This window comes from Acipenser ruthenus, chromosome 59, assembly GCF_902713425.1.
Source record: "Acipenser ruthenus chromosome 59, fAciRut3.2 maternal haplotype, whole genome shotgun sequence".
In the NCBI taxonomy this organism is placed as follows: domain Eukaryota; kingdom Metazoa; phylum Chordata; class Actinopteri; order Acipenseriformes; family Acipenseridae; genus Acipenser; species Acipenser ruthenus.
The window spans coordinates 1,389,523-1,408,335 of record NC_081247.1 but is presented as its reverse complement, the minus strand read 5'-3'; the positions used below and the strand labels follow the sequence as shown (position 1 = coordinate 1,408,335).

Below are 18,813 nucleotides of genomic sequence, written 5' to 3'. Positions count from 1 at the left end.
GCTTTTTGGCAAGTCACATCAGCTCTATGTTCACAGATGAAAAAATGAAGCATTCAAAGAAAAGAACACCATACCTACAGTGAAACATGGAGGAGGCTCGGTTATGTTTTGGGGCTGCTTTGCTGCGCCTGGCACAGGGTGCCTTGAATTTGTGCAGGGCACAATGAAATCTCAAGACTATAAAGGCATTCTGGAGCGAAACGTCCTGCCCAGTGTCAGAAAGCTCTGTCTCAGTCGCAGGTCATGGGTCCTCCAACAGGATAATGACCCAAAACACACAGCTAAAAGCACCCAAGAATGGATAAGAACAAAACATTGGACTATTCTGAAGTGGCCTTCTATGAGTCCTGATCTGAATCCTATCGAACATCTATGGAAAGAGCTGAAACTTGCAGTCTGGAGAAGGCACCCATCAAACCTGAGACAGCTGGAGCAGTTTGCTCAGGAAGAGTGGGCCAAACTACCTGTTAACAGGTGCAGAAGTCTCATTGAGAGCTACAGAAAACGTTTGATTGCAGTGATTGCCTCTAAAGGTTGTGCAACAAAATATTAGGTTAGCGGTCCCATCATTTTTGTCCATGCCATTTTCATTTGTTTTATTATTTACAATATTATGTTGAATAAAAAATCAAAAGCAAAGTCTGATTTCTATTAAATATGGAATAAACAATGGTGGATGCCAATTACTTTTGTCAGTTTCAAGTTATTTCAGAGAAAATTGTGCATTCTTCGTTTTTTGTGGAGGGGTACCAACAAATAGCACGTCTGTATATATATATATATATATATACACACACACACACACACTACCAGTCAAAAGTTTTTATTGATATTTACTCAATGTAGTCTGAAATTAAAGCATAGAACAAATAAACAATTGGAGATAAAAAAGAAATCATGGAATCGTTTTGTTTAACAAAATTTAATCTAAATTTTTGACTCATCAAAGTAGCCACCTTTTGTAGATATAACAGCCGAACACACTCGTGGCATTCTTTCTACAATGGAAATCAAATATTGTTCTGAAAGTTCTTCCCAACACTGTTCAGAAGTTCCCACAAATGTGTTGCACTAGTAGGTTGCTTTGCTTTCACCCTTCTGTCCAGTTCATCCCAAACCAGCTCGATGGGGTTTAAGTCTGGAGACTGTGCTGGCCATTCCATGATTTGAAGCCTACCGTCTTGTTCTTTTCTTCTAAGGTAGTTCTGACATAGTCTGGAGGTATGTTTTGGGTCATTATCTTGCTGTAGGATGAACCCCTGACCAACTAGGCGTATACCAGAGGATATTGCATGGCGCTGCAAAATGCTGTGGTAGCAGTTTTTGTTCAGGGTGCCACTCACTCTGTGCAAGTCGCCAACTCTGGATCCAGCTAAAGAGCCCCAGACCATCACCCTTCCTCCTCCATGTTTGACAGTTGGTGTCACACCCCGAGGAACCATCTTTTCGCCTGTAAGGTGGCTCTTAGCCAAGGACGGTTTACTTGGCACCATGACCAGGTGCTGCAATGTTTGGCCTTAGCATTGGAAGACAAGCATAACATGACCAATAAGTTGCCACCTGTTCCATCAAAACATTACACACATTACAGACATCAGGAAGCTGCCAGAAACTGGAAAATGATGGCAGATGTTGGTCAACGGCTTATTTTTCCACCTGAGATTGCCACCACTAACCTTCGACCAGATATTGTCTTGTGGTCTGGATCAGCACGCCTTGTTCACCTGATAGAGTTAACAGTGCCATGGGAGGATGCTGTAGATGAGGCATATGAGAGGAAGAAACTGCGGTATGCTCAACTAGCCACTGAAGCGGAACAGCGAGGATGGAGAGTCCGGGTTTACCCAGTGGAAGTGGGTTGTCGAGGATTTGTGGCACACTTTACAACCCGGTTTCTCAGAGACGCCAGATTCAGTGGCCAAGAGTTGTGTCGCACAGTGAAGAACTTATCTGAAGCAGCAGAGAGGAGCAGCAACTGGCTGTGGTTGAGACGGAAAGATTCTGGCTGGGGATCTGAAGCACAATAGAAAGAAAGAAACGCTGATGTACAGATAAGTAAGCTGGGCTGAGTTGAGTGGGAGACGGAGAGAGGTGATGCTGGGACGCCAGAATCACCGTCGAGCCCTCTTGAGGTGACGTGGGCTAGTCGACGAAACACTGAGGATGGAAGGTGCCCACTTGAAGACCCCAGAGATGTACCCTACTTAGCTCAATCCAGACGGTTGTCATGCTGATGCGCTGGGGAAGCCGCACTTTGGTTGATCCCCGGAGTCAGCATCGCAGCCGTTGTGTGTGCTGATGCGCTAGGGAGGCAAAATAAGCTGATCCCTGGAGCCAGCATTACACTTCAGCCATTAACACCAGACAGAAGGATATCTACATCATCATATGGAAGGAAACGTAAATGGATGGAGACACATATGGATCACATTAGTTTACTGTAAAGCTACGTCTTAGTTGGTGCTTATCTTGGCGAGAGCCGAGTTCAAATCAGCATGAATTTTTAACATCTACTCTCGTGTAATGGAATTCATTATATATATATATATATATATATATATATATATAGTTATGAATGCTCAAAGTCAGGAGAGGGCATAACTTAAATCCACCAGGCCAAAAAAAAGATGAATTTGGTGCGTTAAAACTAAATTTGACATGATTAAAGCACATTTTTGGGGCATTTTGATTTCAGATATGTTTAAGTTAGTTAAAAACGAAAGGTAATAAATCTGTTTAGGATTTTGTTTGTTGAAATCTAAAATTCCGTCCAACCAAGCGACTCTTAATTGTGATCAGGGTCCTCTAAATGTTCTAACCATGAAAATAATGTCACACAGTCATTCTTCAGTCCCTAATTGTTCTTCTCTGTTTCTCCAGAGCTGCCCCAGACTACACTCACCCTGGAACCTCCATTCCCAGAGATATTCACCGGGGAGACAGTTACTCTGAGGTGTGGGGTTGAGGGGGGTTCTGCTGGCTGGAAATATCTCTGGTACAAAGACAGTGAGGACACTCCAGTGCTCCAGACTGCTGTCCGCAGTATAACTGGTGACAGCTGCACCATCACTGCAGCTGCTGTATCTGACCAGGGCCAGTACTGCTGTCGAGGACAAAGAGGAGATCAGCCACTCTACTCACAGCTCAGTGATAAAGTAATATTAGCTGTGTCTGGTGAGTTTACTCAGCTTAATGCAGGCTCTTCATAGACAGTTACACTGACCATATGAGTGTTTTCATATTTCAACAGGCAGTTATACATTTTTCTAATGATTTTATTAACCCAGATTGTGAATATGAAGCATTCTGTTTAATTTAATTAATTCCAATTCCACTTTATTGAATTTATCAATGAGTTAATGCTCTTGAGTTAAAGCTTTTTGAATAGGTTGTATTAATGTGCATCCTTCGGTTTACCCAAAGATATATTCAGATCTAACTGAACGGGGTTAGAAACTATTGTAAACATTGGTAAACTACTTTTCATTTGGTGTATAGATTTGGTGAAGCTAGCGAGCCTCTGAACGTAGATTGCAATCACTCCAAAAATACTACTGGAGAGGACACTAGAAGCTATCTCCTTCAGAATTTAAAAACTCTTTCCCCTAATCCTATTCTGTTCTCTGTTTCAGAGGTTTGTCCCAAGGCTGTCCTGACCCTGCAGCCTGCCGGGGCACAGATATTCACAGAAGAAACAGTCACCCTGAGGTGTGAGGTGGAGGGGGGCTCTGCTGGCTGGAGGTTTAAACAGTACAGAGATGGACGTGAAGAGGCATTGTGCACTGATCAATACAGTGGGAGAAATGGTGATCGCTGCAAAATCACTTATGCTAAAGAGTCCCACGGTGGAGTGTACTGGTGTGAGTCTGGACAGGAGCGCAGTAATGCTGTCACCCTAACTGTATCCAGTAAGTCATTTTCATTAAGTAATATTTAACCACAGTGTAGAATAATGCACTCTGGTAGGTTAGATAGGCAGGTAACACATTTTTTTTGTAATTCTCTGCTTATGCATTTAACACATAATGGCTTCCTTTTAGGTTTGCTCTTGGAGTATTAGAAATAAAAAGTTAAATTGCATATTATGATAATATAAATACTTGTCATCTTTGTGCTTCATTCCATACTGAAAAACTGTTTTAAATTATCAGAAAAAATCATCTTGTGTCCTCTGGTCCTGGTTTCTGTACTGCGCTTAAAGTATTGGTTAGGGTTAACTATGCCAACGCCTTTTAAGATCTTATAGACCTCAATCAAATGCCCCCTGATTCTTCTTTGTTCTAAGCTAAATAAATTCAGTTCCTTCAATCCATATTTGCAGCGTGATCCTAGTCTGGGTCCTCTCTGTTGAATTCTCTCCAGGGCCACAGTTTTGATAATGTGTTGACCAGAACTGAACACAGCATTCTAACCGCTGTCCCACTGGTGCAGTGTACAACCCCATCATAACCTTAATTGATTTTGATCCTAATTGTATGTGACTACCATGTAAAACTGTGACATTCAATTTAATTTGCTACGGTTCTGCCCATTTCTGTATCTGCTCTACATCGTTTGGGATTTTCGCAGTAGTTGAAAGCATGTTGGCCACTCCCCAAAGTTTTGTGTCGTCTGCAAATTTTCAATTGTGAATCCATGTTGGCTATGTCCCACGATGCTGCTACACTCCTAGTTTCCATCTAGTGATTGATTTTACATGTTATAGAGGTGAGGCTGTTGGGTCTGTAGTTTCCTGGTTCCTCCATATCTCCCTTTTTAAATATTGGTATTACAATTGCAAAGTGCCAGTCAGCTGGACTTCCCCTGTCTTGATTGATTTGTGAAAAGTCTTTGCCAGGCTCCGTTTTCTTTACGCACTCTTGGGTATATGCCGTCTGGACCAGGGGGTTTGTTAGCCTTGTAGCATTGAAAGAGTGTAGAGTTGCACTATGTCATGAAATTAATACTTTATTTTTTTTTTCCTTTTAACTAGCAGTTTATCAGGATATTCACCTCAGTCTGTTGTTAAGAATTTTTTTTGCTCATGTTTTTTTAAACCCTGTTTTTTTATTCGCTTTACTGTGACCTTTCAACTGTCAGACCTCTCTCTCTCTCTCTCTCTCTCTCTCTCTCTCTCTCTCTCTCACTCTCTCTCTCTTGCTGTCTCTCTCGTTTGGGGCTGTGCTGTACTCAGAATTAAGTATTCACAATGTAAATGGCATGTCTTTATTAAAGAAGAAAAAACTGTTTTAATACGGTAATACTTTTCATATAGGGTAAAAAAATTAAAAATAAGAACGCATTTTATTATGGACACAACTGAATGTCGAGGTGTAAGTTTAGGCTTGATTTGAAAAGACCCTCACACGACATGAAGATGTGCAGGAAGCCTGAGCTCCAGGTGGCTTCACCCCAGCAGCATAGCAACCACTGCCATGCTGATCTGTCTGTCCCCTGACCTGCCGGAGAATCAGAGACCCATTTAGAGGGCTATCAGCTACCATTACTAGCAGGGGGAAACCCTTGCTGAACCTTAATAGCAAATTAATTGCTTGTATTAACTTTCAATTGTAAATACCAGAGGATTCTATACCTATACGGCTGACCTTGTGTCTTAAACAATCTTTATCTTAAACAAAATCAAACCATTTATCTTTAACTAACTGGGATTTATAAAACAATGAGGTCCCTTTTCGGGAGAGAACGAGAGAGAAAGAGCAAGAAAATAAGTTGAAATATAGAGGTAAAAACAGTGAGATATATCTAGATATGTGAGAGGGGGATAAGGAGAGGTAGAAAGGAAGAGGGAGTCAGCGAGAGCCACAAAGAGTGAGGAAGAGAGAGTGAGTTCTGAGACATTTGGCATTGGTACAAGAGGAATAAAGAGAAAAAGAATGAAAGGAGGAATAAAGAGAAAAAGAATGAAAGGAGGAAGAGAGAGAAAAAGAATGAAAGGAGGAAGAGAATAATAAGAAGGGAGAGACACTCTGATCTTGAAGAATAATTGGCAGAAATAATCTGGTTTGTAAAAGAGCGAACAATAACAAAGTCACGACATTGATTTGGTCTGAAAGTGAGATAAAACATCAAAAGGGCAATACCAGCGAGGTGTAAAGAAAAAGACACACGACTCAGCTATTACACCAAAAACCACTATATACATGATGTAATACGAGGTGTATAGCTGAGATAAAAAGAGAGGGGGAATGGAGAGAGAGAGCAATACTGTATACAGAGGGGGATTAGAGAGAGAGAGAAAGTGAGATCTGTACAGAGGGAGAGTGAGCGGGAGATAAATACAGAGGTCTAAACAGAGAGGGAGAGATAGAGATGGATTGTAAAATCCTTACAGAGGGGGGTGAGGGAATGTTGCAGGGTGAAAGCCCTGCCAGAGTTGTGGGGGGGTGGGGGTTGGGGGGTATTGCATTGGCAGGGAAGGGGTTAAATTCCCTGCCAGAACACAAGTGGGAATGTGGTTGGAGCTGTCAATTGAATTAATGATGATTAGTTAGGCTCCAGTCACAGGTGTATAAAAAGGGTAATCACAGGTGTTAGTGTTAGAATTAATGTTTGTGATAGAGGTAAAGGTGCTGTGCTGTGCTGTGCTGTGCTGTGCTGTGCGTTTTGCAGAACTTTTGTTCTGGCCCTTGTGCCTTTTTGTTTTGTTAATGTGTTTTGTTTAGTGTTTGTAACTGTGTTATTTGTAATTAAACATGCACATTAGCGCTTTACTGCAGCTATCTAGCCTCTGAGTCTCTCTTTCCAGCTCCAGCCTTTGCTGTGATGCTATCCTTACCACGGGGAGTGAGAGGAAAATAGAGTAATAGACAGTCAGATCTATATGGAGAGAGAGAGAAAGAAAGAAGACTGTGATCTATACAGAGGAGGACAGAGAGAAACCAAGAGACCCATATTATTATTATTATTATTATTTATTTCTTAGTAGACGCCCTTACCCAGGGCGACTTACAGTCGTAAATAAAAAATACATTTCAAGAATCACAGTACAAGTATTAATACAATTAAGAGCAAGATAAATACAATGACTTCAGTTTTAGTAAGTACAAGTATATGACAAAATACGATTCAATATTGGAGCAGATAACAGTGTCAGTGATAGTACATCAGGGTACGATTAAATGCAAAATACTACAGATTGACTAACACTTGTGGCAGATTACAGTACAGTACTCCGTAAAGCACAGGATTAAATGCAGTAAAATGTAGAAAGGGGCATAAGAGAGAAAGTGTGGGGTGACAGAGAGTGAGAAAGACAATGAGATCTATTCAGTGAGAGTGAAAGAGAGAAAGTGGATGAGGAGGGAGAGATGGTGAGAGTGTAGTGGTGGTGATGCAGGTGTGTTTGTGTAAAACTGTCAGTTCCCTCCAGTCAGTGGTCAATCCTGACCCGTCTCTCAGCCCTGCTGATCTGAACTCTTTCTGTCTTTTCAGATCAGTGGGTGATCCTGCAGACTCCTCAATCCTGACCCGTCTCTCAGCCCTGCTGATCTGAACTCCTTCTGTCTTTTCAGATGAATGGGTGATCCTGCAGACTCCCCCCCAGCCTGTGATTGAGGGAGACTCTCTGACTCTGAGGTGTCGTGTCCGCACAGGTTATACAACTACCAGGGTTACATTTTATAAGGATAATAAAGAGTTACAGTCCCAGGCTGGCACAGAGCTGAGTGTGAATCGTGTTTCAAAGAGTGACGAGGGGTCCTACAAGTGCAGAGCGTGGAGCTCCGATTACTCTGCAGAGGTGCGGGTGTCAGTGAGAGGTAGGTTCATTCTAACATCACCCCTTCTCTGTCTGTAATGTCTCTGTCTGTAGTGTCGGGCAGCAGTGTGGAGTAGTGGTTAGGCTCTAAACTCTTGACCGGAGGGTCGTGGGTTCAATCCCAGGTGGGGGACACTGCTGCTGTACCCTTGAGCAAGGTACTTTACCTAGATTGCTCCAGTAAAAACCCAACTGTATAAATGGGGAACTGTATGTAAAAATAATGTGATATCTTGTAACAATTGTAAGTTGCTCTGGATAAGAGTGTCTGCTAAGAAATTAATATTAATAAATTAATATTGAAGTCCAGTCCAGCTGTATTAATGAATGTCTTAATAATTTAAAGTTAAATAAGAGCAGAGCTTTCTGATATGATAGCAAGGTCTTGTGTTCTGACAAGCTGTCACGAAGATGTAAGAATCCACAGCAGCCCATACCAAATATAGCAAGATCAAGCCTTTTCTCAAAACTGTTAATGAGAAACTTCCAATTACATGTTCTATATTTTTTCATATTTGTCTTACCTTTTATGATGTTTACAATCATTCTGAGTGGTTCTGAGTCATGCTGCTCCTCAAATACTGCATTTAAATTATTTTTATCAGTATCAAAATCCACCTGGCATTGTCTGTGTCTGTACAGACCTAGCAGTCCGCTCCTTCTGGGTACTGGGTACATGGTGCAGTGACAGCACAACTCTGCCTGTTGCTTTATCCAAATCAAATTAGTATCATAAATAACAAATATAAAGTGTGCAGGAAATGTCTCATTCATGGTATAAGAAAGATTATGCACTGAATTTTTATTGTGTCTGAGAATGATCCCACCCGTGATCCAGAGGACTCAAACACATCTTAAATAAGCAACGTGTCTCAGGAGGTTATCAGCTGCCGGCTCATATGAGTGGGTGCCTTCTCCAGACTGCAAGTTTCAGCTCTTTCCATAGATGTTCGATAGGATTCAGATCAGGACTCATAGAAGGCCACTTCAGAATAGTCCAATGTTTTGTTCTTATCCATTCTTGGGTGCTTTTAGCTGTGTGTTTTGGGTCATTATCCTGTTGGAGGACCCATGACCTGCGACTGAGACAGAGCTTTCTGACACTGGGCAGGACGTTTCGCTCCAGAATGCCTTTATAGTCTTGAGATTTCATTGTGCCCTGCACAGATTCAAGGCACCCTGTGCCAGGCGCAGCCCCAAAACATAACCGAGCCTCCTCCATGTTTCACTGTAGGTATGGTGTTCTTTTCTTTGAAAGCTTCATTTTTTCATCTGTGAACATAGAGCTGATGTGACTTGCCAAAAAGCTCCAGTTTTGACTCATCTGTCCAAAGGACATTCTCCCAGAAGGATTGTGGCTTGTCAATATGCATTTTAGCAAATTCCAGTCTGGCTTTTCTATGTTTTTCTTTCAAAAGTGGAGTCCTCCTGGGTCTTCTTCCATGGAGCCCACTTTCGCTCAAAAAGCGACGGATGGTGCGATCAGAAACTGACGTACCTTCACCTTGGAGTTCAGCTTGTATCTCTTTGGCAGTTATCCTTGGTTCTTTTTCTACCATTCGCACTATCCTTCTGTTCAATCTGGGGTCGATTTTCCTCTTGCGGCCGCGCCCAGGGAGGTTGGCTACAGTTCCATGGACCTTAAACTTCTTAATAATATTTGCAACTGTTGTCACAGGAACATCAAGCTGCTTGGAGATGGTCTTGTAGCCTTTACCTTTACCATGCTTGTCTATTATTTTCTTTCTGATCTCCTCAGACAACTCTCTCCTTTGCTTTCTCTGGTCCATGTTCAGTGTGGGTGCACACAATGATACCAAACAGCACAGTGACTATGACTACTTTTTCTCCATTTAAATAGGCTGAATGACTGATTACAAGATTGGAGACATGTGTGATACTAATTAAAGAAACTAATTCGTTTGAAATATCACTATAATCCAATTATTTATTATCTTTTCTAAGGGGTACCTACAAATGTGTCCAGGCCATTTTAGAATATCTTTGTAGAATAAGCAATAATTCATCTCTTTTCACAGCTTCTTTGCTTTATTCTATGACATACCAAAGGCATGCAAGTATACATGATAAAATAGCTTTTAATTTCATCACTTTTCAAGAGGAATGAAGCATTATTTCAATGAGCTGTAAGGGTACCAACAAATTTGAGCACGTCTGTATATATGTGTGTATATATATATATATATATATATATATTGTAAAAGATTCACACCCACTTGGGTTCGTTGCCCCTTTAAGAATAGACCCAGCACACAGACGTGGATTTTTTTCAGCGCGTTTGCGCAATTTTTTTAATAAACAGAAACAAAACAAATACAAAATTCAAATAAACACCTAGCTCTTCTGGAGCACTAACTCGACTTTCAGGAACACCCTGACTAACGCGGGACAGCTACGCTGTTTACCCGTCTTCACAAAACACGCCGTTTCAAACAGCACTTACTTTCTCTTCATTTGGCTACTCGGAGACAGCGCACCTCTCTGCCTCCTTCCACTCAGCAGCCCTGAGCAGACTGCCTGCTCTCTATTTAAACCCCCGCACCTGGGCTTAATTTCCAATAACGCCCAGGTGCGGATGATAATTAACAATAACACAATTAAACAAATCAATTAGAAACAATAAAGCAATACAAATCCAACAAAAAGGTGCATTCCCACATGGTTTTTTCCTTGCAGGGAGGTTTTAACCCCCTCCCTGCCGTCTCTCACAACCCGCTATATTACAATATATATATATATATATATATATATATATATATATATATATATATATATATATATATATATATATATATATATATTTATGTATATACACTACCGGTCAAAAGTTTTAGAACACCTCAATTTTTCCAGTTTTTATTGAAATTTACGCAGTTTAATGTCTCAATGTACTCTGAAATTAAAGCATTGAACAAATAAACAATTGGAGATAAAAATGAAATCATGGAATCGTTTTGTTTATCAAAATTTAATCTAAATTTTGGACTCATCAAAGTAGCCACCTTTTGCAGATATAACAGCCGAACACACTCGTGGCATTCTTTCTACAATGGAAATCAAATATTATTCGGAAAGTTCTTCCCAACACTGCTGCAGAAGTTCCCACAAATGTGTTGCACTTGTAGGTTGCTTTGCTTTCACCCTTCTGTCCAGTTCATCCCAAACCAGCTCGATGGGGTTTAAGTCTGGAGACTGTGCTGGCCATTCCATGATTTGAAGTCTACCGTCTTGTTCTTTTCTTCTAAGGTAGTTCTGACATAGCCTGGAGGTATGTTTTGGGTCATTATCTTGCTGTAGGATGAACCCCTGACCAACTAGGCGTATACCAGAAGGTATTGCATGGCGCTGCAAAATGCTGTGGTAGCAGTTTTGGTTCAGGGTGCCACTCACTCTGTGCAAGTCGCCGACTCTGGATCCAGCTAAAGAGCCCCAGACCATCACGCTTCCTCCTCCATGTTTGACAGTTGGTGTCACACACCGAGGAACCATCCTTTCGCCTACTCGACGGCGTACAAAAACCCTGCGTGATGAACCGAAGATTTCAAATTTTGATTCATCGGTCCATAAGACCTTCTTCCAGTCTTCAGTAGTCCACTGGCGGTGCTTCATGGCCCAGGCAAGCCTCTTTTTCTTATTTTGCCATCTTAGCAATGGCTTTCTTACTGCCACTCGACCTGTCAAACCTGCAGCTCGAAGTCTTCTCTTCACAGTTGAAACTGACACTTGCTTACTTCAACCAGTGTTAAGCTGTGCTTGAAGCTGTTGTCCTGTGAGCCGCCTATCACGCAAGCTGTTGACTCTCAGAAACTTGTCTGTAAGTTGTCTGTAAGTATATATATATATATATATATATATATATATATATATATATATATATATATATATATATATATATAACACGGCTTGGAAAAATAACAACCTCTGATTGGTTAAACAGCATCACATGACCGTGTGTATATATAGCATATAGCACGGCTTGCATACTAATGAGCCGCTTCACACTGAATAAATCACTCCGCACCACTACATTCTAAATTCCATGACAAACTGACATTTTATTTGTTATTAGTTACAAAACCACAGCCAAAAATGAGTGGCATTTGACCTATTTCCTTTAATATATTTGGGGATGAAACTCCACATAACTGGTACAACACCAGCTTTCTCAGTGAAGACAGCAGTGCACCTGAAAAAAAATAAATAAATAAAATAAGTGCACCAGCAAGAGTAAACACATAACAGTAGATGAGGAAGAGCTAAATGAAATAGAAGAAAACAAAGATTGAAAAAAACACGCCCACACAAAAAATACAGCATGGGCTGGTTAATGAACTTAAAGAGAAAATATGGACATTCAAGCAGTATAAACCAATTCAGGGCGTGTGGTTCCGATGATATATACCACTTCTGGGGTGGTTAAAGTTATATATATATATATATTTGTTTATTTGTTAAGTTGAGGAGGCTCTGCCTCCCTTGCCTCCTCTAAGAAGCCTCCATTGCTTGTAAATGTTTTGGTAGCTATGTGAGTCAAAACAGAGATAAAGAAAGAGAGAGAACTGTGTGATCCCGTGGTTACTGCAATAACTTCAAAAATAAATAAAACAAATTGGCATACAACAAAAGCGTGGAACTCTATTGAAAAGCTGTTGGATTGAAATTTTCTAGGTGGGTCAAATTTTATAATAAAAATAAAAAAAAAAACATTGGTGTTGATCTGTCAGCCAGTTTTTACTTGATTTAAGTGTTGCTACTGATGCTCTGAAAGGGAAAGGTGCACACTAATTATATCATCTTTATATTTCTACAGAGCTGCCCCAGACTACACTCACCCTGGAGCCTCCATTCCCAGACATATTCACTGGGGAGACAGTCACTCTGAGGTGTGGGGTTGAGGGGGGTTCTGCTGGCTGGAAATATCTCTGGTACAAAGACAGTGAGGACACTCCAGTGCCCCAGACTGCTGGTCGCAGTATAACTGGTGACAGCTACACAGTCACTGCAGCTGCTGTATCTGACCAGGGCCAGTACTGCTGTCGAGGACAAAGAGGAGATCAGCCACTCTACTCACATCTCAGTGATAAAGTAATATTAACTGTGTCTGGTGAGTTTACTCAGCTTAATGCAGCCTCTTCATAGACAGTTACACTGACCATATGAGTGTTTTCATATTTCAACAGGCAGTTATACATTTTTCTAATGATTTTATTAACCCAGATTGTGAATATGAAGCATTCTGTTTAATTTAATTAATTCCAATTCCACTTTATTGAATTTATCAATGAGTTAATGCTCTTGAGTTAAAGCTTTTTGAATAGGTTGTATTAATGTGCATCCTTCGGTTTACCCAAAGATATATTCAGATCTAACTGAACGGGGTTAGAAACTATTGTAAACATTGGTAAACTATTTGTTTAAGGTCGTTAATGTACTGTAATCATCCCTCTACACCTAAATAAAAATCCCTTTCAGCAGGTTAGCCACTGTGCGTCACATGTGCAATATTCCATTCTCTCCAGTCAGGACAGCTGTAGAATAGACTATAGCTAATATGCTATAGAACAAACTAATGCCTACATGTGATGGAGAACAGAATATTAGTCATATGTGATGGATGATGTAATAGATAATAAAAGCACATGACAGGGCGTGCGTTGTGTTGCATTAAAATATGTCTGTAGTTGGGTTAATGCAACACAACGCACAGGCCCTGGAGTGTGTTATCCCGCTTATAAAAACGGACACAATATATATATTTTTTAAAACAAACTCATTTTTTAATTTTTTCAAAAAATCAAACAATTATTATATATCCTTCCACTTTGGAGAACATATACTGCCTCAAACAAGGTTCTATTTGTTGTAAACTGGAGGTTTCAATGTTTCCATTTGTTATTATTATTTATTTCTTAGCAGACGCCCTCATCCAGGGCAACGTACAATTAGCATGTCTATCTCCACTTCATTTTCCTCTGGTCCTGGTTTCTGTACTGCGCTTCAAGTATTGGTTCGGGTTAACTATGCCAACGCCTTTTAAGATCTTATAGACCTCAATCAAATGCCCCCTGATTCTTCTTTGTTCTAGGCTAAATAAATTCAGTTCCTTCAATCCATATTTGCAACTCGATCCTCGTCTGGGTCCTCTCTGTTGAATTCTCTTCCGGGCCACAGTTTTGATAATGTGGTGACCAGAACTGAACACAGCATTCTAAACGCTTTACTGTGACCTTTCAACTGTCAAGACTCTCTCTCGTTTGGGGCTGTCCTGTACTCAGAATTAAGTATTCACAATGTAAATGGCATGTCTTTATTTAAGAAGAAAAAACTGTTTTATTTTGAATACAGAAATTCTTTTTATATAGGGTAAAAAAATAAAAAATAAGAACGCATTTTATTATGGACACATCTGATTGTCGAGGTGTAAGTTTAGGCTTGATTTGAAAAGACCCTCACACGACATGAAGATGTGCAGGAAGCCTGAGCTCCAGGTGACTTCACCCCAGCGGCATAGCAACCACTGCCATGCTGATCTGTCTGTCCCCTGACCTGCTGGAGAATCAGAGACCCATTTAGAGGGCTACCAGCTACCATTACTAGCAGGGGGAAACCCTTACTGCACCTTAATAGCAAATTCATTGCTTGTATTAACTTTCAGTTGTAAATACCAGAGAATTCTATATCTATACAGCTGACCTTGTGTCTTCAGGGGATCCTGGGATTTATCTTAAACAAAATCAAACCATTTATCTTTAACTAACTGGGATTTATAAAACAATGAGGTCCCTTTTCGGGAGAGAACGAGAGAGAAAGAGCAAGAAAATAAGTTGAAATATAGAGGTAAAAACAGTGAGATATATCTAGATATGTGAGAGGGGGATAAGGAGAGGTAGAAAGGAAGAGGGAGTCAGCGAGAGCCACAAAGAGTGAGGGAGAGAGAGTGAGTTCTGAGACATTTGGCATTGGTACAAGAGGAATAAAGAGAAACAGAATGAAAGGAGGAATAAAGAGAAAAAGAATGAAAGGAGGAAGAGAGAGAAAAAGAATGAAAGGAGAAAGAGAGAGAATAATAAGAAGGGAGAGACACTCTGGCCATGGGGAGTGAGAGAAAAATAGAGTAATGGACAGTCAGATCTATATAGAGAGAGAGAAAGAAAGAAGACTGTGATCTATACAGAGGAGGGCAGAGAGAGACCGAGAGACCCATAGAAAGGGGAGTAAGAGAGAAAGTGTGGGGTGAGAGAGAGTGAGAAAGACAATGAGATCTATTCAGTGAGAGTGAAAGTGGATGAGGAGGGAGAGATGGTGAGAGTGTAGTGGTGGTGATGCAGGTGTGTTTGTATAAAACTGTCAGTTCCCTCCAGTCAGTGGTCAATCCTGACCTGTCTCTCAGCCCTGTTAATCTGAACTCTTTCTGTCTTTTCAGATGGACAAGTGATCCTGCAGACTCCCTCCCAGCCTGTGTTTGAGGGAGACTCTCTGACTCTGAGGTGTCGTTTCCGGAGTTATACAGCTACCACGGTTGCATTTTATAAAGATAATAAAGAGTTACAGTTCCAGGCTGGCACAGAGCTGAGTGTGAATCGTGTTTCAAAGAGTGACGAGGGGTCCTACAAGTGCAGAGCGTGGAGCTCCTCCCATTACTCTGCAGAGGTGCGGGTGTCAGTGAGAGGTAGGTTCATTCTAACATCACCCCTTCTCTGTAATGTCTCTCTGATAAGTTAATATTGAAGTCCAGTCCAGCTGTATTAATTCATGTCTTAATAATTTAAAGTGCTTAAATAAGAGCAGAGCTTTCTGATACGATAGCAAGGTCTTGTGTTCTGACAAGCTGTCTTGAAGCTGTAAGAATCCACAATAGGCCATACCAAATATAGCAATATAGAGGCACAGGATAAATATCAGTAATTAAGATCAAGCCTTTTTCTCTAAACTGTTAATGAGAAACTTCCAATTACATGTTCTATATTTTTTCATGTTTGTCTTACCTTTTATGATGTTTACAATCATTCTGAGTTGAGTCATGCTGCTCCTCATACTGCATTTAAATAATTTCTATCAGTATCAAAATCCAGCTGGCATTGTCTGTGTCTGTACAGACCTAGCAGTCCGCTCCTTCTGGGTGCTGGGTACATGGTGCTGTGACAGCACAACTCTGCCAGTCTCACTTTGTAGAGCACGAAGCAGTGAACATCACAAAAAGGGAAAGACAAAAAAACAAATACATTTACATTGGAAGCTACTTTATTTTTGTGTGCTGTTGCTAAAAACATTTGTTTACCATGATTGAGAAATTCCATCGTTAGACATTGCATAAATCTCTGTATCTCATAAAAAAAAAAAACATTAAATAATTCAGTCGCCAGAACTGCGTTCATCTGCTGTATCCTAAACATTTAAACAGACTGCTGGGCTGAATAAGGAGACACTTTCAACCTCTCTAAATGAAACAATAGCTTATGAATAAACTAGTAGAAACAGAAGTTAGTAACAGCACTAAGGCATCTGTATTTTTTATTATGGAATCTGAAACAAAAACACATTGGAAATGTGAAAAAACGGCAAGTTATCAAAAACACAAGCCAAGTTTCAAGATACCATTGGGGCAACCTTGCCCAGCACAAAGCAAATAGGCACAACTATAAAACCGATGGGGGCCAAGGTTGCCCCAATTGTTTCTACTAACTTAGCTTAGTTAGAATACTGTGGGTTAGAATACCACCCATTCACTAAACTAATACCACCCATTCACTCAACTAATACCACCCATTCACTAAACTAATACCACCCATTCACTCAACTAATACCACCCATTCACTAAACTAAACCACCCATTTACTAAACTAATACCACCCATTCACTAAACTAATGTTTCTCTCCATTGTTGGCCTGTTGCTTTTTCCAAATCAAATTAGTCTCATAAATATAAAGTGTGCAGGAAATGTCTCATTCATGGTATAAGCAAGATTATGCACTGAATCTTCATTGTGTCTGAGAATGATCCCACCCGTGATCCAGAGGTCTCAAACACGTCTTAAATAAGCAACGTGTCTCAGGAGGTTATCAGCTGCCAGCTCATATGTGGGATTACTCTTAGTACACAATGAACATTCAGTACATAATCTCTCTGTATGGCTGTTAAAGGCATGTATCTAATTGTTGTGACAGACAAACTATTCATTTGTGTATCTATAACCACAATGTCAGTCCTTAAGGGCGGGTCATTTCAACGTGTAAGCTAACAGCACACTCCTTTCAACAATTTCCCGGGCACATGGCAGACGCAGTTTCTCTGGTAAGAGATGCAAAACTACACATGAGACACACACAACAGTGTCTCCTTTCTTCATGGAACCTGACTCTTCCAGACTCGCACCACATCAAGGTTTCTCTGGAAGCTGCAACAGAAGCAAGATGGTGGCGATTCTCACCTTGACTGATAGGGGGGCTGTCTCAACGACCTCCGACACTCCGCCTGTATACAGATGCCTCCCTACTAGGGTGGGGAGCACACCTAACAGAAGCACAAGTCCAGGGAACCTGGTCACCAAGACAAAGACACCTCCATATAAACTATGTGGAGCTTTTAGCAATCTTCCTGGCACTGAAACACTTTGCACCAGTTTTAAAGCAAGAACACATGCTAGTTCTTACCGACAACACCACGTTAGTAAAATACATAAATCACCAGGGAGGCACAAAGTCATGGGAACTGTGCCTTCTGGCCATAAAGACCTGGAATTGGTGCAGGACACAGGACACCAACATAGCTTACCTACCCGGATTCGACAACAGCCTTGCAGACCAGCTGACCAGAGAGAGGTTGCTTCACGAATGGCAAATCCGGCCACAGGTTTTACACTGGATATTCCACAAACTAGGACAACCACAGGTAGACCTATTTGCCACAACAGAGAACACCCAGCTGCCCCTGTTCTGCTCCCGGGTCCAACAAGAAGCAGCCATGGCAGAATGTCCATTCCATGGTCAACGGGCTTAATGTGTGCATATCCTCCCCTGCCATTAATCCCAGCTGTGCTCAGAAAGGTAAAAAGAGGCCAGTCTCATTCTAGTGGCCCCTTTCTGGGCTAAGAGGTTCTGGTTCTCAGAAATACTAGAGATAACAGAAGCGGGGCCAGTGCATTTACCAGTGACCCGGGATCTACTATCTCAGAACAGAGGGAGGATGCTTCATAACAACCCTGCATGGCTACGACTAGCTGCATGGAGACTGAACGGCAACAATTACTAGATCAGGTGCTAGCTGAACAAGTAGTCAACATCTTACTGGCTTCAAAAAAAACAACTATATTTCAAGCCTATACAGGGAAATGGAGGGAATTTGTTCTTTGGTGCAACTCAAAATCTGTGTACCATGCATAAATAAGTCTACCAACATTTCTATCTTATCTGGGCCACCTGTTCCACAAGGGTCTTGCACTATCCTCCATCAAGGTGCATATCACTGCAATATCTAGTATTTTACCAGGGTGGGAAAATCACCCGGTAGGTTCTCACCCTGCAGTGTCCAGAGTTTTTAGGGGGGTTAACCACTTAAGGCCCCCCAAAGAAACATATGTTTCCACAATGGAACCTCGGTCTAGTACTGAATAGACTCATGGCACCACCATTTGAACCCATGGCAACATGCAACCAGAAATTCCTGACATTTAAGCCTGCATTCTTGGTGGCAGTAACATCAGTAAGAAGGATAGGTGAGCTACAAGCACTGGTCATTGATGCACCCTATTTCCAGATCTTAAGGGACAGGACTGTCTGCAGACCAGTTCCATCTAGATCAAATCATAACTTTTCCAAATTTTTTCCCCCAAAACCGCACAAATCAAAATCAGATGCCAGACAGCACTTAATTGATGTCCGAAGAGCACTGAATTTCTATATTCATAGCATGATCAAAAAAAGATCATCAGGAGAGCTTTTTGCAACTTTTAACTCAAGTTTAAGGCAAACCTGTCTCTAAACAGACACTCTCTAGGTGGATTACATCCTGCATCAAGTTTTGTTATGACCTGCACAAG

The 18,813-nt window shown here is 41.0% G+C and overlaps 1 protein-coding gene across 1 annotated transcript in view; it reads left to right on the top strand.

Moving 5' to 3' along the window:
- LOC131725021 (high affinity immunoglobulin gamma Fc receptor I-like) overlaps positions 1-18,571 on the top strand; it is a 34,067-nt gene extending 15,496 nt beyond the window's left edge. The window contains exons 3-8 of the mRNA XM_059018351.1: positions 2,881-3,174; positions 3,633-3,908; positions 7,512-7,757; positions 12,588-12,881; positions 15,201-15,446; positions 18,531-18,571. Coding sequence (XP_058874334.1) covers positions 2,881-3,174; positions 3,633-3,908; positions 7,512-7,757; positions 12,588-12,881; positions 15,201-15,446; positions 18,531-18,571 — 1,397 coding nt within the window. The remainder of the gene's footprint in view (positions 1-2,880; positions 3,175-3,632; positions 3,909-7,511; positions 7,758-12,587; positions 12,882-15,200; positions 15,447-18,530) is intronic.
- Positions 18,572-18,813: the final 242 nt, after the last annotated feature.